This window comes from Notamacropus eugenii, chromosome 4 (assembly GCF_028372415.1).
Source record: "Notamacropus eugenii isolate mMacEug1 chromosome 4, mMacEug1.pri_v2, whole genome shotgun sequence".
In the NCBI taxonomy this organism is placed as follows: Eukaryota; Metazoa; Chordata; class Mammalia; order Diprotodontia; family Macropodidae; genus Notamacropus; species Notamacropus eugenii.
Window position 1 is genome coordinate 60029836 of NC_092875.1, and position 27777 is coordinate 60057612.

Below are 27777 nucleotides of genomic sequence, written 5' to 3' on the forward strand. Positions count from 1 at the left end.
TCTATATTTCTAGCTTCTATCTTTCTCCTGAATTTTAGTTCCATCATCAACTATTAGAAATTTTAAACTGAATATCCCAAAGTCATTTCATACTCAGAATGAATATCAGATTTCAACATAATCTATTCTTTCCTTCTCCAAACACCATCAAGCAGCCTGCCAGTCATCCACATTCACATCAGAGTAATCCTTAACATCTGACTTTCCCTTACTCCGCATATTTAATTAATTGGCAAATCTCGATTTTGCCTCCATACCTCCTCATGGAGCTACCTCAGGCCCGCATGTCACCTTTTGCACTGACTATAACAATAGCCTCCTAATTGATCTCCCTGTCTCCAGGCTTTCCTTTCTCCAGTCCATCCTACATAAAGCTGCCAAAGTGATTTTTCTAAGGCATAGGTCTGACTTCTGCTCAATAAACTCCAGTGACTATCACTTCTAGGATCAAATACAGAGTTCTCAATCAAATGCCACCTTGTACACGAATCTTTTCCTGATGCTCCCAGTGTCTCCTTTTAGAAATGACTATTTATTTTGCATATGTTTTGTGTATACTGCAAGTTGTCTACACTGATGGAAGGGAAACTTCTTGAGGATGACCTTCATTTTCTTCTTTGTATCCTCAGAACCTGACACAGTGCCAGGCACACATCAGGAGCATAATAAGTTCTTGTGGATTGACTGATTGATTGTATTCCCCTATTTTGTGTGTGACCCTGGGAAAATCTTGTATATTAGCCATTACTGTGACAAGGTCTTAGGCTTAGAGTATATACCTAAGGTCAAGATGATGGTGAGTATTGCAAAGGCAATGGTTTTATCCTTGACAACACCTTCTGATCCCTTTTCAATTCTCTCTTGAGTACTTGGGTCATCAGATAGTCCTGATAGTCAGAAGCCAAGAAATCATGACAGAATGATAGACTAACTGGAAGTGTGCTAAAGGCACCCATCCCCTCTATCCAAAGCAGTGACATTCTGTGCAACATCCCTCACTGGTGTTCATCCAGCCTCTTCCTGCAGTCCTCCAATGACGATAGAAATGCCTCATCACCTCCTGATAGTGTTCAATCATTCCACTGGTGTCCAATTCTGTGTCCCTATTTGGGGTTTTCTTGGCAAAGATACTGGAGTGGTTTGCCATTTCCTTCTCCAACTTATTTTACAGATAAGGAAAGTGAGGGAAACAGGGTTAAGAGACTCACCCAAGTTCACACAGTTAGTAAGTGTCTGAGGTCAGATCTGAACTCAGAAGGAAGATGAATCTTCCTGACTTCAGTCTGGCACTCTATCCACTGTGCCACCTAGCTGCCCGTAGTGCCAATAAGTGACTTACCCAAGGTTATCTAATATATGACAAGGCTGGGATTTGAACCCAGGTTTTCTAATACTAAATCTAAGCCTCTTTCTACTGCATGATCTCACCTTATCAAGACTGTAACAGGTACCACTTTGTTCTCATGTGTGAGTGAACATGTCTTTCTCCATGTTGGTCAAATGTGTATCAGTCTTGCCTTGTGTGTTCCCTGTAGAAAAGGACTCCTATGTGGGTTTGGGGGCAGGTGTTCTCAGTTTCTGGGTGTCTGTATGTAAAAAGGCAGACTGGGGCTAGTTCAAATTGGTCAGATTACTAGGGGTAGCATTGGTCTCTATTTAGCCTTAGCTCAGATTAATCTGGATAGATTTGTATCTGACAATATGATTCTGATATCCCTCCTATGCCCTTTAGAAAAAGATGGAAGATATAGCACCCCCTACCAGTGGAAAAAGGTAGACATTAGCTTTTTCAAAATCCTTTTTGAGCTCTTCCATGGCCTAAAACTATTACATATTTATTTTGGAGGTTTTGGATACAGAAACCTTGACTTTTATGTCTTCCTCTAATGGTATGCTTTGTTCTTCCTCATCGGAAAGGACGGAAGAAAATACCTGTTCATCAAGAAAGTAACCTTCTATAGTCTTATTTTTTTCCTTTTTCTGGGCATTTTCCCAGCCAGTTCCTTGACTTTTGAGTCCTTTGTCAAGTGGAGGGTATACTCTAAAGACCTGTAAATTCTCAGTTCCTCCAAGATGGCACAATCAAGGGCCTGCATTCTGGTCTGGGAGCAACTACAAGCTTTTTCGCCCAGGATCTGCGAATAGAATTCCCTCTCCAGAGCCTCCACCAGCTCCACCAGCCAATGCTCCTCCTCACCCCAGGGTTGCCACTTAGCGCTGAGATCCAGATCAGTTGCTTGATTTCCCCAGGTTCTTTAGGCAGAGGGCTCCAAAAATGGACACTGCTGCCATTGCTTGGGGCCAAAGCTAGGGCAGGACCCTGCTCCCTTCTCACCCAGGAGAAAGAGCTTTCTCACTGACCTTTGAAGCTGTGTTTGGTGTTTGTGGGTTGAGGAATCTAAAAACTGCAGCTGCTGCCTGGGGTTCCACACCCCAGCTTGGTCCACCCTGCATGGCCAAGGCTGGGCTGTGCTTCTCTCTGAGGCTGGTGTGATAGACTTTTCCTATCAGCCTTCCAGGTTGTCTTGGGCTGGAAATTTCTTTCACTCTGTCATTTTGTGGCTTCTGCTGCTCTAGAATTTGTTTAGAGTCATTTTTTATAGATATTTTATGGGTTGTGGGGGGAGAGATTCTACAGGTTCATCCTTCTACTCAGCCATCTTGGCTCCCTAGACATTTGCATTTGATGAAAGGACAGCCCTAGTTCAGGCCACAGGATGATTGTTTTCTGTTCATCATTCCTTTAGGTTAATGCATGGAACCTGGAAACTGCAAAAGCTATTTTCCACATTGTGGGTGATGCATGGAATCCTTGGCTTTGGGCCACAGTATTTCCTTCCAGCTCAGGGGTTGTGACAGTGTCTAAAGAAGGGCTTGTGAGTACCTGGGATGCTCGTACTGGAAAATACAGGTCAAAGCATAACCTCTCCAGTCTGAAGGAAGAAACCTTGACTAGTGGGACCTCTCTCCAGAAGCAAGGACAGATCGTTGTTGGCTCCAACAGTGGCTCCCTCTTATTGGTAGGCATCTCCAATGACTGTAATCATTAGCTCACCTGTAAAAATGAGCAGCTTGACTAGCTACCAGAATGATAATCTATATATCTTAGATAGGCTATTTAATCTGAGTATAAAGATATGGTTTTGAATCCTGGCTTCCCCAAGATGCCTGTGTAACTGTGACAGAATCATTTCCCCCTCCATGCCTCAGTTTCTTCATATATAAAATGAAGGGGTTGGGCTCAATGGTCTCTAAGGTCCCTTCAGCCTCTATGCTTCCATCTCAAAGGTCCCTCCTACCTCTAACACCCCATGTTCTGAGGTCCCTTCTATCCCTGCCATTTTATATTCTAAGGTCCCTCCCTACTCTGACATTCTAAGTTCTCAGATCTCTCTCAGTTCTGAAATTTTAAGTTCTAAAGTAACTTCCATCTCTGACAACCTATGATCACTCTGCTCTTGCACAGGACTGTTGTGAGGATCAAATGAGAAAATGGATGTGAAAGTGCTTTGTAAATACGAACCATTTATTGCCTAAGAATCATTAGAAATGCAATTGCCATTGTACTCTCCTGAAGTATAAAAACATTCTATTTCTGTGAAATAGGAAAGGGGAGGAGAAAGGCATTTACAAATCTACTGACTCATATCAATACAACAAATCATAAAAAAATAATAATTACAATGACCATAGAACTTTCTTCACAACGCTGTGAGGGAGATGATTTACTATTCCTGTTTTAGAGATGAAGAAACTGTGGATTGAAGAGATAAAAGGTCTTGCCCAAGTGCATATTTATAGTGTTAGAGCTGAGATTTGAACAGGTATCCAAACTCCAAAACCAGCACTTTTTCTATTCTATAAGATGTCAGAGGAGATAAATAAAGGTTATTGATGCTAATCATATAACCAGTTAATGAAACATCTCTATAATATTCTTGCCTGGAGTTCTATCAGACTTTGCTGAAGCACTTTTATGACAAGAAATTCACTACCTCATAGGACAGCTGTTTTGGTTCTTAGACAACTTTGATAGTTAGAAAGTTCTTCCTTAAACAACTGTTAAGTATTTTTCTTGCATACAACTGGGAAACAAGAAATACAGGTAACGGGGTATACAATTTTATTTTGCCCTACAGGAGAAAAGAGAAGATGGGGATAAGGGAAGAGAGGGATGTTAGAAGGGAGGACAGATTGGTGGTAGGGGTAATTAGAATGCTCAGTGTTTTGGGGTGGGGGAGGGGAGAGATGGGGAGAAAATTTGGAACTCAAAATTTTGTGGAAATGAATGTTGAAAACTTAAAATAAATAAATTAAAAAGAAAAGAAAATTCTTCCTTAGACTGAGCTAAAATCTGCTTCCCTATAACTTGCATATGAAATCAAAGGATCTTAGAGCTGAAAAGTACTTCACAGGTCATCTAATGCAACCTTGTCTGAAACAAGAATAAATACCTTCTACAACACCCATAACAAGTGTTCATTCAGTTCTGCTTGAATAGCTCGAGTGATGGGACACTCACTACTTGAGGCAGTATAATATAGTGGAAAGAATGATCCACCTCAGTCCATCATAGTTGATCGTTGTTTTAATCCCTTCAGTTACAGTGCCATATTGGTTCAAAGTAAGTTGGGTGAAACTCAAGGACCAATGTTAACAGTTTTCTGCTTTGATGATTTTTTAAAAAATGAACTGGATTTTTTTTTTGTCAGAAAGAACCAGATCTATGTTTATAATAAATGTTTACTGAATAAAACAGTGTCTGACGCATGCATGTAAGTAACCAATTCACAAAAGATTTGAGTTTCCTTTCTCTCTTTCCAGAAGGAGGATTTTTCCTTTTATAACTCCAGGGTCCAGGCTTGAAACTGACAGTTCTCTCTTTCATTTTTAACCTAATCTAGAAGTTATTATGCAGGGTTGTCAAATAAGAGGCAGGGCTAGGAGGAAAATGGCAGAGGAGAGGACACTGTATCATCCCATTTCCTTTTTAGGCATGAGGTAAGTCCTAGGAAATAGTAAAAAATACTTAACTTGCTAGTCCAGTTAGTTTGGTGAAATCACTGGGGGAGGGGAGTAAGATGGGGTGCAAGCTCTAATTGTGATACCTAGATGGGGGGGTGTATTAATCTGGGAAATCACCTTCAGTGGATCTTTTGGAAATTTAAAATTTTTCCTACATATCTCTCCTTTTCCCTCCCTCAAAACAGATCTCCCCTCAGGGAAGCAGTCTGCTAGAAAAAGTCCCCTCTGCTGTGCAGCTTCTGGTAGTTTCAGAAGATGAATCTCTTCTTGCTGCAGGTATAGAATGATTCCACTCTCTTATCTGACAATGATACTATATCCACTCCCCCAACTCCTTCCCTGTCTGTCTGTCTCTTTGTTTCTCTGTGTGTGTATACACATACAAACACACACACATTCACATGGCATTTTATCATTTACAAAGTAACTTCTCATCCAGTATCTCCTTTGCTCCTCACAACAACCCTGTCTGAGAGATAGGAAAGGCATTAGTATAACCATTTTACAGGTGAAGAAAGTGAGCTCAAGGAGGGGAAGTGAACTATCCAGGCTTAGAGGTGGCATATTTGGGATTAGAATCTAGGTCTTCTGGTTAAGTCCACAGCTATTTTGTAGTGTATCAAATGGAAACTGTAACTTCAAACTAGAGCTTTAACAAGTTTGCCTTGGATCTAGGAACCTGACAAAATTTTCAGCTTAGAAGGAAGGGGGAGGAGATGAAATGGCCTATTTCTAGAGAACACTGATTCTAACCTAAAATTTCAGTCACTAAGTGTATGTAAAAGGACCTCCAAGGGCCTCTGGAATGCATCATATAAGGAGCTAAACATATTTGGCTGCAGTACTTCCCGGACTACTTTCAGGACAGTGGTTCTTCAGGCATCAGTCTGTTTTGTCTTTAGGTAGGTGAAGCAAGGGTGGTAGCATCTGAGAAGTCTTGGGAACACCCAGATTGACTCCCCACAGTTCTCTATGGAGAGTGGAGCTTTCTTGTATGATGAATTTTTCAAATGTACCAGGGTTGAAGTGTAGAGTAGATTTTTGTAATTCCATAAAAGATTGCATTGCAAATTCTATGTGCCACAATGAAATTTCTAGGCACCTCAGTAAACTGATTCCTGGGACTGACCAGATTTTTAAAACATTCTGTAAAATACCCTTTGGTGGGAATAAAAACTTCAAACAATATGAAAAGATTGTAAGGGATTGGAATAAAAATGGTCGATCCCTTTCTACTGATTTTTGTATCTGTTTCTATTGACAATTTTTATTTCAATTTAACCCAACAAATAATAATGATAATAGCTCACATTTATATAAAGCTTTGAAATACAAGAATCATTAGAGTATTGGAGTATTCAAGGTACAAAGTACTACATACACTTTCAACACTTTTCGATTTATGATCTTATTAATGTAGTTTTTCTCTGCAATGGCTCGGATAAACAGAGCATCAAGTCTGCATCCTCCGCAACTCTTGTTCATAACCTCTGGTAAATCTTCAATTATTTAAATTTCCCTGAGTCTTCTACCTTTGCTTTTACCTCTCAGTTTTGGGACCAATCAGAAGAGGTATTCTGGCTCTGCCATTCATCTGTGCGATTTTAGTTGAGTTATTTAACCTCTATGTGATCCAGTTTCCTCATCTATAAAATCAGGGGATTGAACTGGAAATTAGGGCTTCTTAAACTTTTTCCACTTGAGACTCCTTTTTGCCCGAGAAATTTTTACACAATCCTCGGTATATATAGGTATATAAAATAGGTATACAAATCAAATATTTACTGACAACAAAAAGAAATTTATTTTAAAACAATTCTTTGGTATATGCATAATTTTACCATTTATTAAAGATGAAAACCAATTTGCGCACTAATGAGACAGATATTTTTACATAAAGAATTAAACCTTGGTGGAATATTTGATACTGCAGGACAAAGAGCATTTTCATCATTTTTCAGTTGATCGATATTTTGGTTTATAATCATCAATGCTAAGAATGCAAATAAATATGTAGGACAAAATGGCACGTTTAGGGCTATTTCAGAAATTGTTGGTAATTCTGTCCTAATCCCAAGCCAAAATTCATTTAATGATTTTGTATGTAAAAAACACTATGGAATTCATAACATACAGTAGTCTCAAATCTGAGCTGAAGTATTTCTTGCAGCATTAGTTGGTGTTGCGTAGCCTGAGGGCATATGCCATGCAAAGTGGGCATGTTGTGTGTTCATAACCAAGGCAGCAGTGAAGTTGTGTGATCCAACAATGGGCAAGTGCTGCCAGAGATATCTCAGATTCATTATGTGTTCCATTTTGAATTAATTTTTGATCATTGTGTGTTCAGAAACCTTATACTGTTGCCAAATTTTTCGTGACCCCCACATTCAGTTATAGACTCCATATGAGGTCATAATCCATAGTTTAAAAAGTGCTGGACTAGATGACCTTTAAGTAGTTTCTTCAGGGGCAGCTAGGTGGCACAATGCAGAGAGTACCAAGTCTGGAGTCAGGAAAACTCATCATGGTGAGTTTAAATCTGGCCTCAGGCATTTCTTAGCTATGTGACCCTGTGTGAGTCATTTAACGCTGTTTGCCTCAATTTCTTCATCTGTAAAGTGAGCTGGAGAAGGAAGTGGCAAACCACTCATTTCTTTGCCAAGAAAACCCCAAATGGGGTCATGGAGTCAAACACCATTGAAACAACTGAATAACAACAAAAAGTAGTTCCTTCAAGCCCTTGGTCTAAAGTTTTATGAGCTGAATCCTTCTACATGACAGCCAGGCAAATACTTTAAGGTAGTGATCATTTCATAGGAGGGAGAAAGAAGGGGGCTATAAGAACTCCATGTTCTGCTATTTCCATAGTGTTCTTAACCCCCTAGAGCTCTACACTAGTCCTTCCTTCACACACACCACTCACTTGAGATCAGCCCTCTTAAAATAAAAGAGGAAGAACTTAATGAAAATCATTTTATTGGTTTCTAGGAGAGCCCTTAGGGTCTGTGGTTTCTCTGGGGAAAGTATGGTAGACCTCTGCCACAGCCATAAATAGAATGCTCTTCACATGGTAGGTGCTTAATAATTATTTGTTTAATTGAAGTTGCTAAATTGCAAAGTGGTGAGTGGACCTGGAAAGCTACTCATTTGGTAGCTAACAAAGCACAAAGGAGCTTCTTGTAAAATGTGGTAGTTAGAGCTGTAATTCTCCAGCTCAATTACTGACTCAGAATTTAGAGCTAAAAGGGACCCCAGAAATCATCTGTCCAACCTCTTCATCTTACAAGTGAGACTGAGGCCCAGAGGGGGAGAGGACTTGCCCAGAATCATAGCTAATATAGTACCAGAGTTGGAAGTCAAACCCTGGTCTCCTGTGTCCAATTCCAGGGCTCTTCCCTACTGTACCCCATGGCTCTTACTAGCCCCCTCCTTTTCTAGGTGATGAAACTTATATCCCATCATAGTTAAGTATCATACAGCAAATCAGTAGCAGAAAAGATAATAGTATGTATGCGGCAATATGGATAGTGTAATTTTCCTAGAGTAAGTCACTCAACAAGCATTTATTAAGCCTTTACTATAAGCTAGTCACAGTACTAAGCTCTGAGGATACAAAAAAAGGCAAAAAAGATGGTCCCTGCATTCAAAAAACTCACATTCTATATGAGGAAGGAACATGTAAACATATGTGTACATACAAGAAGTATGTAGAGTGTGAATGAGAGGCAATCTCAGAGGGAAGGTACTAGCAGTGGGCAGGATTGGGAAAGGCTTCTTGCAGAGGGCAGAATTTGAGTTGAGTCTTAAAGGAAGCTAGGGAAGCCAGAAAGTGAAGGTGAGGAGGGAGGACATGAGACTTGGTAGACAGACAGTGAAAAAGTATGGATTGAGGGGATGAAGCATTGTGTACAAGAAGGCCAGTGAGGATGGATCATAGTCTGTGAAGGGCAGTAAATGTTAGCATACTGGATATGCAGAAAGGGTTCAAGTTGTAAAGGGCTTTAAATGACAAAGGATTTTATATCTGATTCTGGTGGTAAGAGGGAGCCACTATAGTTCTGTTTATGGTGTGTGTGTGTGTGTGTGTGTGTGTGTGTGTGTGTGTGTGTGTGTGTGTGTGTGTGTGTGTGTGTGTGTGTGTGTGAACAGACCTGAGCTTTAGATAAATCACTTTGGGAGTTGAATGGACTGAAGTAGGGAGAAATTTGAGAGAGGGAGACCAACCAACAGATTATTGGAATAGTTCAGGCATGAGGTGATGAGGACCTGTATCAGGGTGGTGGCTGTGTGAGTGTAGAGAAGGGGACATTAAGGAGTGATACAGTGAAGGTAGAAACAAGACAGATTGGATATGAGGGATAAGTTAGAGTGTGGAGTTGAGGATGACCCTTGGGTTGTGGGTGTAGGTGCCTGGGAAAATGGTGTTGTCTTTGACAAAAATAGGAAAGTTGGAAAAAAAGAAAGGTTTGGTGGGAAAGATGAGTTCATTTTTGGACACAATGAGTTTGAATATTTAATTTGAGATGTTCAAAAAGCATTCAGCGGTGTGAATCTAGAGCTCACAAGAAAGACTAGGACTGGATATATAGATGTGAGAATGAATTACTTAGAGATGACTATTGAATCCATGGGAACTGATGAGATCACCAAGTGAAATACTATAGAGAGAAGAGAAGAGGGACTCTGACAGAATGTAAGTGGACACGTATGATTGTCATGCATGACCTGGACAAAGATCCAGGAAAGGAGATTGAAAAGCTGCTATCAGATAGCAGAAGGAGAATTAGGAGAAAATGAGCATCACAGAATCCTGAAGAGGAGAGTATTGATGAGAAGAAGGTGAGTGGCTGTATCAAAGGCTACAGAGATGTCAAGAGTAATAATTGTAGCTCATGATAGCTAGCATTTATAGAGCACTTTAAGTGTTTTACAAATATCTCATTTGATTCTTACAACAACCCTGGGATTATTATTATCCCCATTTTACAGATGAATAAATTGAGGTCAAGTGAGGTTAGGTGATTAACTCAGGGTCACACAACCACTAAATGACGCCAGATTTGAACTCAGTTATTCCTGGTTCCAGGTCCAGCATTCTATCTAGTTCACTACCTTGCTGTCTCCAGAAGGAGAATGAGGACTGAGAATAGGCCATTAGGCTTGGCAATTAAGAAATAACCTAAGAGACAAGAGTGCAGTTTTAGTTGAATGAGGAGATCAGATGCCAGCTTGCAGAAAATTTAGGAGCTAGTGAGAGGATTAAAAGGGAGACACCTAGCGTAGATATATTCATTTAAAGAAATACATTTTATTTTGTTTTTAAATGAAAAGAGAGGAAAAATATGAGGGTAGCCAACAGAGGTATTAGGATCAAACTTTTTTCTTTTCTTTTTTAAAGACAGAGGACAGTAGCATAAGATAATGTTGGAAATGTAAGATGGTAGTGAATTTGGGAAGATCTTTTAATGGTGCCAATTTTAAATAGATTTTATTCTCCAGGACAAGAACTGAATTTCTACTTATTTATAATACTGATAAAATGCAATGCTGTTCACTTGTCTCCCTCTGCACACTTTCAAGTATTCAGAATCCCAGTCCCAAAGCTCACTGGTATGAAAGCCTCTTTTTATTGGTGGAAATGAATGCCCTGTCTGCATGAGGGGTGGGGAAGAGTGCGCTTAAATGTTACTGCCATTGCCTTGGCTTCAAATTAGAGTCCTTGGATTTTTGAAAAACTGCATGGAATGCTCTTTCTTTTGGTTCATTTAGCCAACCTCTTCAACGCTGGGTCCATCACCTGGAAATCCACCAGGCACATCTCTTGGCATCTCTCTGTACAACATTAGTAATGATGATGCAGATCTCCAATTCGTTCTGCTGATGTTCAGATTATTCTTTCTTATCCAGCTAGTTGGTTATTTTGTTCCATTTATCAAGGACCTTCTGTTTGACTTCATTACCGATTTTACTTTACTTTCGAGTTTCTCATTCTCCATTGTAGCCTTCATGATGAAAGAAAGCGTAAGATTCAAGTGAGTTCTTAGAAGACACCTTGTCTCTTTCTTTTTCATCTTCAGCTTTGTATTTCTCAGTTTCCTGGACCATATGTTTGATGTTTTTGGGGGTTTTTTTTGTTCAGATGGTCTTTCTCATTGGTGACAGTGATCTTATTCTCCTTGTTTGTGATCTTTTCCACAGCAGGTACATTGAGGATGCCATTTTTATCAATATCAAAGATTACTTCATTCTAAGGAACACCCCTGAGATCAGGGGGCATTCCTGTGAGTTCAAACTTGCCAAACAGATTTATCCTTAGTTATTTTTCTCTCACCTTTGTAAACCTGAATAAGCACACCAGGCTGCTTGACTGAATGGGTGGTAAAGGTCTGTGTCTTGCTTGGTAGGGATGGCGATATTGTGTTTGATGAGAACTGCCATAACTCCACCAACAGTTTTGGTATCAAGGGAAGAAAAAGTGCCATTCAAAAGCAACAAGTCCCAGACATTCTCAGATTCATCTCTAGACAAGATGGCAGCCTGGATAGCTGCACACATAAGTAACAGCCTCATTAGGATTGATCCCCCTTTTTTTTTTTCAACCCAGAGTCTAATAAATATTTTATACTTTCCAATTACATGTAAAAATTTTTAATATTCAATTTTAAAGTTTTGAGTTCTAAATTCTCTCCCTGCCTTCCTCTCTTTTTCCCTCTCTCCACATGGAGAAGGCAATCAATTTAATATAGGTTATACATGTGCAGTCATGTAAAACGTATTTCCATATTAGCCATGTTGTAAAGTTGAAAAAAATGCTTCAATCTTCATTCAGACTCCTAGTTTTTCTCTGGAGGTGGACAGCATTTTTCATCTTGGGTCCTTTGGAATTGTCTTAGATTATTGTATTGCTGAGAAAAGCTAAGTCATGTACTGTTGATTATCGTACAACACTGCTCTTACTGTGTACAATGTTCTCCTGGTTCTACTCACTTCTCCTTGCATCAATTCATGTAAGTCTTTTCAGGCTTTTCTGAAAGCATTCTGCTCATCAATTTTTCATAGCACAACAACATTCCATCACAGTCATATGGTTGGTTGTTGCCCTTTGTATTTGAAGAAGACCAAAATGACATCACTATGTCAGGATCAATGTACAATATGTCCAACTGTGGCTGATCAGATCAATATGAACTTGGAAGGTTCTACAACAAAAATAGTCCTCATGAACATTTGGAGTGCAGATGTCTCTAAATTTTTGCATTTCATATTTCTTTTGAGCTACTGCAAATTTTGCTTTGCTCATAGAGCAACAGCTCCTTCTTTGATGCAGGTACTCTACACTGGGCAGTCCTTTGCCAGTATCTCCCATGTCATACAATTGATTCCAAAGTTCTTCAGAGAGACCTTGAGGGTGTTCTTGTATCACTTCTTCTGGCTTCCATGTGAGCACTTGCCTCATGTGAATTCTCCATAAAATAGTCTTTTAGACAAGTGTACATTTGAACAATGTGGTCAACTGGTTGGAAAGGTGTTTTCCACAGCAGAGTTTGAATGCTTAACAATTTAACTTGAGAAAGGACCTCAGCGTCTAGTGCCTTATCTTGCCTGGTAATCTTCAGAATCTTTCTAAGACATTTCAAACAAAAGCAGTCCAGGTTTCACAGGCATACAATAATGAGGTCAACACAATGACTCTGTAGACCTTAGGCATTAGGTAGCCTCTTCTCTCCTACACTACATTGAACTAGCTCTGGCAATATGTGCATCAACCTCATCATCTATGTGTACATCCCTGAAAAGTATTCTGCCAAGGTATACTTGGATTCATAGCGCTCAAAAATTTTCCATTTGCTGTAACTGATGGTTCCACATATAGATGGTGTGGTGCTGGCTGGTGGAGAACCTCTATTTTCTTGGTGTTGTTAGGCCAAAATTAGCATAAGTAACAGAGAACTGATCCATATTTTGTTGAATCTCAGCCTCAGAGGCTGCAATAAGTGCACAATCATCTGCAGACAAAAAGGCACGCACCAACTGTCCTTCCACTTTAGTCTTGGCTTGTAGGCTTTTCAAGTTAAATAATTTACCATCAGTGCAATAGTTGACCTTGACGCCATTTTCTTCCTTATTGAAGGTGTCTGAAAACATTGATAAAACATCATGCTAAAAAGCATGGGAGCAAGCACGCAACCCTGCTTCATTCCACTGGTGACTGGAAAGTGCAAGAACATCATCCATTATCCAGAACCTGTGCAAAAATGCCATCACAAAACTGGCATACAATACTGATGCACTTTTCTGGGCAACTATGTTTTGCCATGATCTTCCACAAACCATCAAAACTGACAGTATCAAAGGCCTTGGTCAGAGTGGCAAGCATTGTGTACAGACCTCTGTACTGACTTCTGCACTTTTTGGGCAGCAAACACCATATTGACTATTCCTCAGCCTTTTCTGAAACCACACTGGCTCACGTAGATAGATGACCATCTTCCAGGTGAAGGATCAACCTATCAAGGAAGACTCTGGCAAGAATCTTTCCACCAAATTACGAAGAGAGAGACTTTCCTGTGATTGTCACAGGACAGTCTATTTCCTTTACCTTTATAGAGATAGTCAATGGAGGCATCCTTGAACTCCTAGGGGATAACCTCCTTTTGCCATATAACCTGGAAAATTTCAGTCAGCTTTTGGATGAGCAGTGGGCTCCCTGTCTTGTAAATCTCATCTGGAATAGGATGAGTAGCTGATGCTTTGTGACATGAAAGGAGACTAGTGCATTCAAAATCTCTTCATGAGTTGGAAGTTTGGCTAGAGAGGGATTGACTTCAATCTGAGGTATACAATCAATGGTTGATGATGGTCTGTTAAGAACACTATGGAAGTGCTCAGTCCATCTCTCCAGGATCATGTTCTTATACTAATCAGTGCTAAGTAGGTAAGATGCATCATGGGTCTTTGGCCCACAAATAGTCTTCAGGGCATCATAAAAGCTTTTTGGATGGTTACTATTGACATAAAACTGACTTTTATCTACCTTCTTACTGAGCCAAGAATCCTGCATCTCTCTAAGCTTCAGTTGTACTTTACTTTTTAAAATAGTATTTTATTTTTTTCCAATTACATGTAAAGATCATTTTAATATTCATTTAAAAAATTTTTGAGTTCCAAATTTTTGTCTCCCCGTCTTCCCCCTTCTCCCAAAATGGTAACCAATTTGATATAGTTTCTATATATGTACGTGACTTTTTTAAAGAAAAGTTCAATTTTGTAGGATTTTGAGTTCTAAATTCCTCCCCTACTCCATGCTCCCCAAGAGGGCATGCAATCTGATATAAGCTATACATGCATAATCACATCAAACATATTTCCACATTAGTCATGTTGTGAAAGAAGAACAAAAAGGAAAAATCACAAGAAAGAAACAGCAACAACAACAAATGAGAAAATAGTGTGCTTCGATCTGTATTCAGACTTCATAGTTCTTTCTCTGGATGTGGATAGAATTTTCCATCATGAGTATTTTCGAATTGTCTTAGATCACTGCATTGCTGAGAAGAGCTAAGCCTATCAAAGTTGGTCATTGATGCATTTGAGTTTTCATAGAATTAAATGCTACCTCCTTAGAGACAAAAACTATCCTGGTGGTAAACCATGGGGAGTTCTTATCTTTCCTTTGGTGACTTCTGAATTTTCTCATAAATTTTCTTCAAACTAATCCTGATGTTTGTGAATGTTCTGACCCAGATGAATAAATGTTGTGCTGTACACCTAAATCTCTGAAAGCTGCCCCCTCCTTTTCTGCTCCACTGCTGCCAACTGTGTGCTGGCTCAGCTTTCCATTCAAGTTAACAACACACTTGTTTGCACACTTGGAATTCTCTTCCCCGTCCATGCTTCAAGGTCCAGTTCAAATGTCACCTCCTCCAGGAAGCCTTCCATGTTTTCCTCCAGCATCTCAGATAAAAGGTATCAAGTAGGAGATGAAAGGCCTAAGCCTATTGCTGTATTCTCTTCATATGGAGGAGTACAACATCTGCATTCATGGGACTTAGCACTGGAAAGGAAATCAGAAACCTTTATTCTAGTTCAATCTTTTGATTTTACAGATAAGGAAACCAAGACTCATTGAGCATTAAAACACTTGTTTAAGGTTATATAAGTACCAGTTGCAAACTTCTAGTTCCGTTCTCTCTCCATTATCCTAGAGAATGGTATTACAATCCTTTCAGCCTGATATTCAAGGCTTCCACAGTAGACTTCATTCTACCTTTCTAACTTTATCTTACAATGCTCCCCCTCAATTCTTTTACATCTAACCCCAATGAACTTCTTGTTTCTCTTTAGTTATATGCCAGGGTTTCTTCCTTTAGACTTTTGCTTGCACTGTTTTCTTTGCTTGGAATTTCTTCTCCCTATTTGTGTTCAAATGGCACCTTCTCCAAAAAGCCTTCCTTAGTGTGTCTGTCTTCTCTGGATTCCCATAGGACTTTGTTTATATAATATTTCTCTGCTAAAGTGTGAGTGGCCTTGAGGAAATGGGATTAAACTTGTCTTTATCTTCTGTGGATAGCTCTCTGTCCATCACAGCCTCTATACGAAACTTGTACAGAGCAGATTCTTTTAAATTAAATTTTATTTTTCTCAATCAACAAAAATCTGCCTTCTCTCCCTTTTGTACCTCCCTTTCCAAATAAGAACAAAAGAAAAACAAATTCTCTGTCACAAATATTTATAATCAAGTGATGAAAAAATCATGGGTGAAGTGCTGAGGAGGAACACAAACACTGAGGGATTACAAGTCAGGCAGACATGGAGGTGAGTAGCTCTCCTGCCCTTCAGTCCCATGGGCTCAGCTTCAGAGGCTGCACTGAGTGCACCATCATCTGCAAACAGAAATCATGCACCAACACTCCCTCCACTTTGGTCTTGGCTTGTAGCCTTTTCAAATGTATGGATCCATTCTCTGCTGCTTGTGCTCATTTTGGCCTAATAATAAACACCAAGAAAACACAGGTGCTCCATCAGCCACCACCACACCATCCAAACGTGAAACTATCGGTTACAGCAAATGGAAAAGTTTTGAATGCTGTGGATAAGTTCACTTTCCTTGGCAGTGTACTTTCGAGGTGTGTACACATGGACAATGAGGTTGACATATGCATTGCCAGAGCTAGCTCAGCATTTGGAAGGCTCCGAAGAAAAGTGTGGGAGAGAAGAGGTATTCAATTGACTACCAAACTACTAGGACTCCAATCCCTCTTTCTGGATCACAAGGGCAGTGTAATCAGGAAAGTTTGCTAACCTTGCAAAGCTGTACTAACTAAAGTTTGCTTACAATGATTATGATTGGTACGGCCTGGTGTTACTTGCCTAAATGAAGCTGGTTAAAACAAGTATTGGGTGGATAGGAACTTCCAAGTACATAGGTGGAACAATCAATGATCAAATATGGATATGTCTGTATGGTAGAGCTTAGCAATAGGCCAATCCTCATATGAGCAAAACAAATTTTCTCATTGACCATGTCCAAAAGAAAAAAAATATTATCACACACACACATTGTTGTTATGGTTCAGTTACTTCAGTTGTGTCCAACTCTTGACTCCATTTGGGGTATTCTTGGTAAAGGTACTGGAATGGTTGGCCATTTCCTTCTCCAGTTTATTTACAGATGAGGGAACTGAGGCTAACAGGGTGAAGTGATTTGCCCAGAGTCACACAGCTAGTAAGTGTCTAGGCCTGGATTTGAAGTCAGGAAGATGAGTCTTTCTGATTCCAAGCCCAGTGCTCTGTCCATTGCGCCATCTAACTGCACTAATATATGTGTGTGTGTGTGTGTGTGTGTGTGTGTGTGTGCGAATTTATACACACACATGTGTGTGCCTCCCTATAAACTCTCTCTATTAGGAGGTGGGCAGCATGTTTTATCATTAGTCTTCAGGAATCATGGTTAGATATTGCACTAATCTGAACCTAAGTCTTTCAAGGCTTTTTTGTCTTTGCATTATTGTCATTGTACAAATCATTCTCCTGGTTCTGTTCATTTCACTTTGCATCAGTTCATACAAGTTTTTCCAGGTATCTCTGAAACATCCCCTTCATCATTTCTTAAGCATAATAGTATTCTGCCTCTATATATGATAACTTGTTGAACTCATTCCCCAGTTGTTAAACAACCTTCTGAGTTTCTACTTTGTACTTCAAAAAGAACTATAACTACATTTGTACATTTGTACATTCTTAGAATCTGTTTTGTTTAGGGCTAATTTCTCCCTCTAAATTCTTTCTTCTCTTTTTTTCTTTCTATTTCCCCAATGAATTAAAGGTATTTCTGCAACCAACTTTTATGTTTGTGTGTTCTTCCCTCCTCTGATCAAATGAAATGTTTGTAAAGCACAAGACTGGACACAGAATAGACACTATATGAGTGCTAGCTATTATTATTATATTATCATTGTTATTTTTACCAGTTCAGACGAGACTATTATTTAAATGTCAGCTACTTTCTCCATCCCTTCCTCTTTGTTTGTATAAACTTCCCATTGAACACTCCAATTAGATGATATAATTTTCCCTAATCATCATTTTCCTGAGTCTCTCATGTCCTCTTTCCTTCCCTTTCCATTCTTCTTTTAAGATCAATAAGATATAATACAACCACTCCCAGGCCTTCTACTATGTAATTAGAATTCCTCTATGACCCATGATGATGATACACATGCATCATCCACCTATATTAGAAGGTCAATAAGTTTATCCTTGTTTAGTCCATTATCTTTGTTCATTTGTTTACATTTTTATATTTCTCTTTACTTTTGTGTCTGAACTTCAGTTTCTACAAATCTCTGGTCTTTTCATCAGGAAAGCTTAAAATTCTCTATTTCATTAGAGGTCTATATCCCTACTCTATGATTATATTCAGCGTTGCTGGGTTGTTATTACTGGCTTTAAGCCTATATCCTTTGTCTTCTGGAATATCATATTCTAAACTCTCTACTCCCTCATAACAGTGGCTGACATGTTGTGCATGATCTTGACTATGTCTTCTTAATACTTGAATTCTTTCTTTCTCTGGCTGCTTGTAGTATTTTTTCTTCAACTTGGAAGCTCTGGATTTTGGCTATAATGTATGAAGGAATTTTCTTTCTTTTTTTTTTTTTTTTTTTGGCAGGAGTAACCATTGGGTTCTTTCCAGTTTCACTTTGTTTTCTGGCTCTAAGAGATCTGGGCAGTTTGCTCTTAAGATTTCTTGAAATAGGATGGCTAGGACTCTAATTTTGATCATGGTTTTCAGAGAACACAATGATTCTTAATTTTTTCTCTTGTTCTGTTTTCTAAGTTAGTTGTTTTTGCTATGAGATAACTTTCATTTTCTTCTATTTTTTTCAATTTTTTGACTTGGTTTTAACATATCCTATTGTCTCATGGAGTCACTGGCTTCTATTTGATCCGCTCGAACTTTCAGGGACCATGTTGCTTGAGCAAAGTTTTGTACCTCTTAAGCCAAGCTATTAACTTCCTTTTCAATTCTTTCTTCCAAATCTCCCATTTCTTTTCCAATGTTTTCCTCTAGTGTGCTTATTTCGTTAGCAAAAACATTTAAAACTCTTTTAAAAAAAACCTCTTGCTTCTTCTTCTGGAATATTAATTCAATTTGGTTCCAACTTGTATTTTATATTGAGGTTTTACTTGTAGAGTCATTCTTTTTTTCTCAGTTTGTCTTAAATGTTGTTGTCACCATAATAACTTTTTAGGTTTTTAGGATGAGATTCTTTTTCTGTGTTCTCATTCTTCCAGCCTACTTCCTGAATTTGAACTTGATATTGGGGCCAGGCTCTACATACTTCTGGAGGCAATGTCTGGGCTAGTTGTTGCTTTCTTAAGGGTAGTGTTTATTGTGTTATTCCAGGATCTCAGAGAAAGCTGAGGATAGGAACCTGCAAGCTTTCAATGTTCCCAAAGTGATCTGATCCAGAGCAAAATCTTATAATTATTCTCCTGGTCTGAGCTCTGCAAGTTCCTAACCTGGGTTTGGACTTGAGCAACAGTAGAATGCTGGTAGACTCAGTCACCTGGGAAGCTCTGCTGATTCAGAGTGACAGAATTGCAAGCTTCCCTTTGATCTGGGATTCCTTCCATCGTTATTTACCTGCAGGCTTCAGGATGGGTTAGAATTTCGAAACGAGATCCTGCTCAGTTCTTGAAGTCAGAGACATACTGCTGCTACTTGCTTCTACACTTGCTCCTCTCTCATGACACTGATCAGGGATTGCAACCACTATTTTCCCAGGATGCCATCTTTGAGCACAAAGTCTCAAAGTCTCTTCTTTCTGTCCTGGATTTGTGACCCAGAATTGGATAGTGGGTGACAAAGTTGTCAGCTGGCATCTTTGTCTACAGCTGCATGAGGTTACAGTGCCCCAGTATGGGTCTGGGACACCCTCTTGTTCTTGTGCACAGGCTCTTCCCATACTTTTCCCATGATGGCTACTGGCCAGAACCATCTCCAGTATTCACAGACCTCTCTGTTTCCCTATGCTAACCTGAGCTGGAAAAAATGACTCACTATGATTTTTTTTTCTAGGATTTCCCCAGCAGGATTTATTCTGATATATTTTTCTTCCTTCCTTCCTTTCTCTTTCTTTTCTTTCTTCCTCCTTCCTTCCTTTCCTTCTTTCTTTCTTCCTTCTCTTCCTTTTTTTATCCTTTAAAATTTTTGACTGTTTATTTTTAACATTCTTTTCTTTTTTAATTTTGAGTTTCAAATTCTTTCCCTCCCATTTCCTCCCATGCCCACAGAGAAGTCAAGCAATATGATATCAATTATAAATGTGACCTTATGTAAAACATATTTCCATATTAGCCATATTTCAAAAAAAGCAAGAAAAATAAGATGAGAAATTATACTTCAATTTGCATTCAGAGTTCATCAGTTCTCTCTCTGGAGGTGAAAAGTATTTTTTTAAATCATGAATTCTGTGAAATTATCTTAGACCATTGTATTGAAGCATAGCCAAATTTTTCACAGTTGATCATCACTACAATATTGCTGTCACTGAACAGTGATCTCTTGTCCTTCTCACTTCACTTTGCATCAGTTAATATAGCTCTTGCCATGTTTTTCTGAAACCATCCCCTTCATCATTTCCCATAACACAATAGTAATTCATCATAATCACATACTACAACTTGTTCAGCTATTCCCCAATTGATGAGAATCCTCTCAATTTCTAAAGCTGCTATAAATATTTTTATACATATAGGTTCTTTTCCTCTTTCTTTGATCTCTTTGGGATACAGACCTTGTAGTGGTATTGAAGAGTATTGTATAGTTTTATAGCCTTTTGGGCATAGTTCCAAATTGTTCTACCTAGGTTCAAATGGTTGGACCAGTTCACTCGTTCACCAGAATTCATTAATATATCTGATACCTTTTCTAGATCTGGGTGATTTTTGGTGGGGAGCTCACTCTACTTTCTCCTACTTTATTATCTTGGCTCTGCCCTTTCATAACAGATTCTTTATAAGCACTTAACAAAATCATATTTGTAAAGCACTTTGCAAACATTAAAATGCAATATAAATATAATAATGATTATTGTTATCTACTGAGTCAACTTGTTGAACTGTTGTTTTAGGTTTTGGAAGATATGTTCGAGTATTTTTGGCAGATTCAAAGGGATTTCATAGATTCATGGCCACAGATCTTGAGCATGAGAACACGGTGGAAGCAGCTGTCATTGGTTCTGATAACAATGTGATTGTTACTGGATCTCTTGATGCATTCATCCAGGTAAGAGAGCAAGAATGCTTGGTACTCCAGGTTGACATTGGCTTCTCAAGGACCACAGAATGAGGACATGGTGGGACTTATATATTATAACTGGCCCTGGTGCATCTGTGTTTTTCTGGAATCTTAGAACCATAGAAAATTCTTTAGAGGTTGTCTTGTCTAGTTTTCTCTTTTTACTGATGGAAAAGTGAATTCCAAAGAGAATTCCTTGACACAGCAAGTCAGTGATACAGACCAGGACCCAAATTTCCTGGCTCTCAGTCTTCTATGTTAAAAAAAATACTGGAACTACTATCATTCAATAATCCTCCAGAGATCTTGCAGTTATTTTACAGTGCTTTAAAGTTTATGAAGTGCTCTCCTTACAAAAACAGTAGGAGATAGGTTGTATCAGTATTAATTTATTCCCATTTTATAGATGAAGAACCTGAAGTTTTGAAGGAAAATCAGTTGTCCAGTGTTACACAACTAGCAACAGAGCTAATGAATCCAGGCCTCCTAACTCTGAATCTGACCCTCTTTCCACAATACCATGCTGCCTCTCTGTCCTTAGCCTCCTCTACACTGCTCTGGACCAGATATGAACCTAGTGACCTGCTACCCTTCAAGAGTCCTGTTTGAGGTCAGGAAAGGGGCAGGTAATGATAAGGATGGGCAATGGAGCAGGGATCTCAAGGTGGCTTACAGTGAGGGCTTTATCCCAGTAATGTTTGTGTAGGGTCCAGAGCAGAGGTGCCACACACGTACACACATGGGTGCATGTAGCCCACAAGTTAAAGTGTAATTGGGAAATATTTAACAAAATTTTACAATAAAAATGATGTTAATATGTGATTTTCTAAGTAAATGTGTGTCCATGGGGATCCTTATGTATGGTTTAGTGGCTCCCTTTTCTACTTGAGTTTGATATTGGTCAAAAGTCAGGGCAAGGAGAGAGAACGGCTGGCTGTTGATGGTTCCCTGAGGAGGCCAAAGTAAAGCCTTTCACACACCCCTAGCCAACTTTCCTGGAGGAATTCACCACACTGATACATATGCCTCCTTCTTAATGCTTTTCTCCTTCTCTTCCTCCCCAACATGAAGCTTGTGCCTGACTCATCCCCTGATCCAGGCTGCTCCACTAGCCGTGAGCCCCAATCTCCTCACTGACCTCCCCACATACACGCAACTGAATAGCATTCTGGTGTACAAATATTTAATAGAATATTCAGTTCTGCCTACTTCCATCCTTGATCCTTCTCAGGTGTGGAGTCTGTCAGAGCAGGGGACTCTTCTAGATATTTTTGATGGCATGGGAACCCCAGTGAATATGTTCGCCTGCTGTGGACACACTTTGGTTTCTGCATCCAGGAATTCATCCTCATTCAGAGTCTGGGATCTTGCTTATACTCGGAAACATAAACTTTCATCCCCTTTTTTGGACCGCACTGGCTGTGCTGCAGTTTCTCACAATGGAAACTATGTATACTTCCCCAAAATAGGAGATAAAAGCAAAATCACCGTCTGGGATTCTGTGGAAGGTTTGTAAAATGCCATCTACTATAACCTCTTCAATACTACAGATAAGAAAACTGAGCATTAGAGAGGGTGAATGATTTGTTCAAGGTCACAGAGGTAGTAAGTAATAGAAGCAGAATTTGGATTTAGATCCTCTGACGCCAAATCTGGTATTTCAGGTAGAATGCATTGTATATATCATAAAACATCAAAAATGAGAGGAACCTTAGGATATAGAACATAGCTCCACACAGCTAGAAATAACCTTAAAACATAGAACACAAAATGTCAGAACTGGGAGGGTCCTTAGAACACAAGAAGTCAGAGCTGAGAGAGCCTTTAGAACATAGAATGTCAGAGCTGGAAGGGCCCTTAGAACACAAAATGTCAGAACTGGGAGGGTCCTTAGAACATAGGAAGTTGGAGCTGGGAGAGCCCTTAAAACAAAGAATGTCAGAGCTGGGAAGGCCCTTAGAATACAGAGAATGTCAAGTTTCTTTCCAGAAGCTGAGTTCAAAGCAACCAAGTGGGTGGCCCCAGGTCATATAAGCAAGTTAATAGCAGAACCAAGACTAGAACGCAGCTCTCCTGATTTTCAGTCTAGCACTCTTTCTATCAAACCACTTTACCTCTCATTTGAGTGGGAACAAAGCTGTTCTTAACACAAAGGCTGTCTATTTCAGGGGAAGACCATGACATCTTAGATGCTTCAAATGAAGTGTGGTGTTTGGAAGTTGCCGAGCAGATGAAGTTGCTCTTTGCCGGGCTGATCTCAGGGACAGTCCTGGTGTTTCCCCTGAACTCCAGGCAGGATGTAATGTGCATCCCACCTCCAGAAGCTAAGAAACCTGTCAAATGCATGGCCCTGAGCAGAGGGGAAGAACGACTGGTCATTGCATACGACAACATAGTACTGGTGATGGACATTAGGCCAGAAGATCCCTGCCCAGTAATTGACGGACCTACATACACATTTTATACTCAGCTTCCTGCTATGATATCAAGTATAGCTGTTCTCACCAATTACCGGGTGGTCTATGGCATGACCAATGGAGAAGTGTTTATTTATGAGTGTGCAAAATCCAAAGTTTTCCCATTAGAAGCCCCTCAGGGCAAAGTGACTTGTTTAGAAGTCAGCCACAAAGAGCAATGGGCAGTAAGCAGTTCTCAGGAGTCTCTGCTGTACCTTTGGGACCTAGAGCTCTGCAAGTGGAAACATACCCTGACTTTTGAGGTAGGCCTTAATCCTTAAGAGAACCTAAGAATTCTCTGAGTAGGCATGTTATCAAAATGGTAGAAATAATGATGGTCGTGATAATAAGAGTAGCAGCTCACATTTTGTATTACTTTATGTTTTTCAAAGCACCTTCCTCAAAACCCTCACAAAATAGTAATATAAAATACTATTTTCCTTTCTATAAAGATAAGAGGTTAAATGATTTACAAACACTGATTTACTGAGACATTGAAACTATGCAACTGCTCACTATCAGGGTCCCTTAAACTATAAAAGGGTCAGTTGTTGTTCAGTCATTTTCAGTTGTGTCCAACACTTTGTGGCCCCATTTGGCATTTTCTTGGCAGAGATACCAGAGTAGTTTGCCATTTTCTTCTCCAGTTCATTTTACAGATGAGGAAACCGAGGCAAACAGGGTGAAGTGACTTATCACATGACTAGTAAGTGTCCAAGGCCAGATTTGAATTCAGGAAGATGATCTTTCTTCCTCCCGGCCTGTCACTCTATCCACTGCACCGCTTAGCTGCCTCCCTGAAGCGGTGACAGAATTACACAGTCTCAGAGCTGAGAGGAGCCTCAGAAGTCATCTAGTCCAAAGGCTATAACCTTTATCTTCCTTCAAAGCTCCTTGTAGGTTTCACTTTCACTGTGATTCTTCTACTTAACTGTATATACATGCTGCATACTCTAAATAGTAAGTAAGCTCTCTGGGGGACAGGCACTACTTAGTGTTTGTCTTTGTGCCTCCAGACTAGCACAATGCTTTCACACAGTAAATACTTAATAGTTTTTAACTTTAATTGATCAAGGATCCTCTCTAAAACCTAAACAAGGGTAATCATCATCTAGTTTTCTTTTTTTTCATAGACCCCTTCTGAGAGTTATTGCACTGCAGCCTGAGGCTGTATTCTACTTTTGTCCAGCCGTAATTATTAGGAAGTTTTTCCTAACTCTGTCTGCCTACATAATTTCTTCCTATTGTTCCTAATTTTGCCATCGGCATCCAAGGAAAGCAAATTCAATGCCTCTTCCATATCAAAGCTCTCAAAGACAGCTATCATATCCCTATTACATTTTCTCCCCCCAAGGTAAACAGTCCTCGTTTTTTTCCAGGTGATCTCATATGACATGGTCTCACTATATAATATGATCTTCATCATCTTGGCTAACTTCCTTTGTATATTCTCCAGCTTATCAACGTTCTTTCTATATTGTATCTCCCAGAATTGAGTAAAATACTTCAGATGTGGTTTGATGAGGACACAGGACAGCAAGACCATCAATTCCCTCTTTTTGGAAATTGTTTCTCTTAACATTGCTTAAAGCATGATTAGGTCTTTTTGGCAGCTATATCATACTGTTGATTCAGAATCAATTTGTGGTCCACTAAGACTGCCAAATCTATTTCAGATGAACTTCTATCTAGCCACACTCACGAATCTTTGATTTTTGAAATTGATTTTACCATGACACTTTGTCTACATGGCACGTATGTCTACTAAATTTCATCTTCTTATATTTGGCCTAATATTTTAGCCTTTTGGATTCTGATTCTGCCATTCAATGTGGTAGCTATATTAGTCACTTATGTATTATTTGCAAATTTAATAAGTATACCATCTATACCTTTGTCCAGGTCATTGACTAAAAAAGAAAAAAACAAACCACAGTACCAAGCATAGACCCTTGGGCAATCCACCAGAGACTTCCTTCCAAAATAACATCAAACCCTTTATGACCTCTTTGGTCTGATTTCAATCAGTTCTGAGTAATACCTACAGTATTATATAGCCCATATCTCTCCACTCTTTTTTGAAGGGCAGCATAAGATATGTTGTCAAATGCTTTACCAAAATCTTGATAAACTATATTTATAGCACTTGCCTGATCTAAACTTTAGTTATCCAGTCAAAATTAGAAATGAGGTTAGTCTGGTATAACTTGTTCTTGATGAGTCATACTAATTCTTTAGGATTTTTCCTTCCATCTAACCATACTTTTTAAGGCCATATTTTGCCAGGAATCAAGTTTATAGGCCCATAGTTTGCAGATGTCATTCTTTTCTCATTTATGAAAACTGAAATAACATTTCTTCTTTACCAGTCAGTGTGGCACATCCCCCATCCTTCGTGACTTTCAAAGATCACAAGCAGTAATATATGTTAGTTTTTTCCAGTACTTTGAAATTCAGTTAATCAGAACATGGCGACTTGAAGTTATAAAGGTAGCTAGGCGCTCTCTTACTATAGAGTCTTATATTGCTTTTCAACTCTGAAAGAATAGTGAAGGTCAAGAAAGTAGCTATTTCTAATCTTGTGATGCAGTCACTATCATTATAGTTCTTTGTGCTCATGATTGTGGGCAGGTTACGGCATGGCCTGCTCCACAAGGCTTATTTATCCCTAAGACAAAAACGTAGGAGAACACAGAGAAAATCACTGAAGTTGACTTAAAATGCTCTGCTAGACAGCAGATTGAGGTAATGCACTCCCCTCTCCTTTAACAGTTATCAGATCCATTACTAGCAATCTTGGTGCCCAGAGAAATGGAAAAACATCCTCAAATCAATTTTAAAGGTAAATTTAGTTGGGGAGCAAACAAGGATGGAACTCACTTAGGGCTGAGTCACTTAAAATGGGAAGTGTAAGGAAGTTGATAAGAACTGAAAGTAATATTTTTATTTTGTTAAAGGACCGTAATTTGTCAGAGATTTCTATATTTTGATCACTGGGTGCAAAGCCCTGATCATCTTCCTCATTACCTCATTCAGCACTGCAACCGTAGTATGTCAGACCAGCCTAGGTGAACCATCCTAGAGTATTGGCTCTACCTGGTATTTTATGCTGCCAGCAGATAGTTTTTAGAATGGGAGAGAGGTGGTGTACTCATCAGTACTATGGTCAGCAAAAGCAGCTTTCTGACTCCCATGTCTCAACTGCCTTGCCTCCCTGACTGTGGTAACACTTAATAAAGTGATGCAGATTTAGAGTAATTATATTGTAATGAATTTATAGTTATATAGATCCCTATCTGCAAACAAAAAAGACTGAAGAACAAAGGGGGATGCTACTAATCCTTCACCTACATTTACTGGCTTGAAAGATATACTATTTACTTAACTCAAAACATCCCTAAGTATCTTAAACACCTTGTAGTCTATCAGGGGTGGGGAACCTGCAGCCTTGAGACTGGTTCCCCATACCTGGAAGTCAATTATTATGTATTTAAGTAAGGACTACTATGTATTTGGGCCACTAGGTGGAAGAGTGCTGGCCCTGGAGGAAGGCTCATCTTCCTGAGTTCAAATCTGACCTCAAACATTAGCTATCTGAACAAGTCTCATATCCCTGTCTGTCTCAGTTTCCTCATCTCTAAAATGAACTGGAGAAGGAAATGGTAAGCCACGCCAGTATCTTTGCCAAAAGTGGTCATGAAGAATCAGACACAACTGAAAATGACTGAATAATAACAACGCTATGTATCTACCAGTGTGCTATAATAACTCACAGACAGATAGGAGGGTTTCTTCCCTTGAGAGGCAACATGGTCAATGGAAGGAGCACTGGAGGCCTAGATTAAAATTCTAATGTTAACCAAATATCTGACCTTTGGAAAGTCACCTATCCCTTCCGTGACTCAATTTCTTTACTTATAAAATGGGAAAATAATAGTGGTACAATCTTAGGATTGTTGTGAGAAAAGTTTTTGTTAACCTTAAAGTGCTGTATAAACAGGAACTATTCTTCTTCTCAGTGGGACTGAGTGCTCTATCCCAAACTTTGCCAAGACTGTGTCACTGTTTAAATGTTTCAGGGCTGGATTTCTAAGTATCATTTTCATTTTGGTTTCTTTTAAGGCATAACCAAAATCTCATTGTTAATTTTTACCAGAGTGCCTTCTACCAAGGAATTCAATGTGTCTGTTTCTCCAACGATGATAAGTATGTGTACAGTGGGTTAAAGGATCAGTCCATTCTAGTCTGGAATGTTTCTGATGGTGAGTTATATCATGTATTTTAAAAAATATTTTAGAAAGTTTTATTTATACCTTTTGTTTTTACACCACACTTGTTTCCAAACATAGCCCTCTCCCCTCCCTCCCCTTCCACAGAAAGCCTTCCTTCCCAACAAAGATTAAAAAGGAAAAAAGTTCAGCTAAATCACCTGACACATTAAGCAAATCTGACAGCATGTGCAACATTTCATACCCATGGTCCCTCAGCTCT

The 27777-nt window shown here is 39.2% G+C and overlaps 1 protein-coding gene across 1 annotated transcript in view; it reads left to right on the forward strand.

Annotated features, from left to right (window-relative positions):
• Positions 1-27777, forward strand: part of NWD1 (NACHT and WD repeat domain containing 1) — a 79266-nt gene that overhangs the window by 42104 nt on the left and 9385 nt on the right. Inside the window, exons 12-17 of the mRNA XM_072601268.1 lie at positions 2748-3020; positions 5211-5301; positions 20664-20818; positions 22062-22338; positions 22999-23549; positions 27443-27548. Coding sequence (XP_072457369.1) covers positions 2748-3020; positions 5211-5301; positions 20664-20818; positions 22062-22338; positions 22999-23549; positions 27443-27548 — 1453 coding nt within the window. The remainder of the gene's footprint in view (positions 1-2747; positions 3021-5210; positions 5302-20663; positions 20819-22061; positions 22339-22998; positions 23550-27442; positions 27549-27777) is intronic.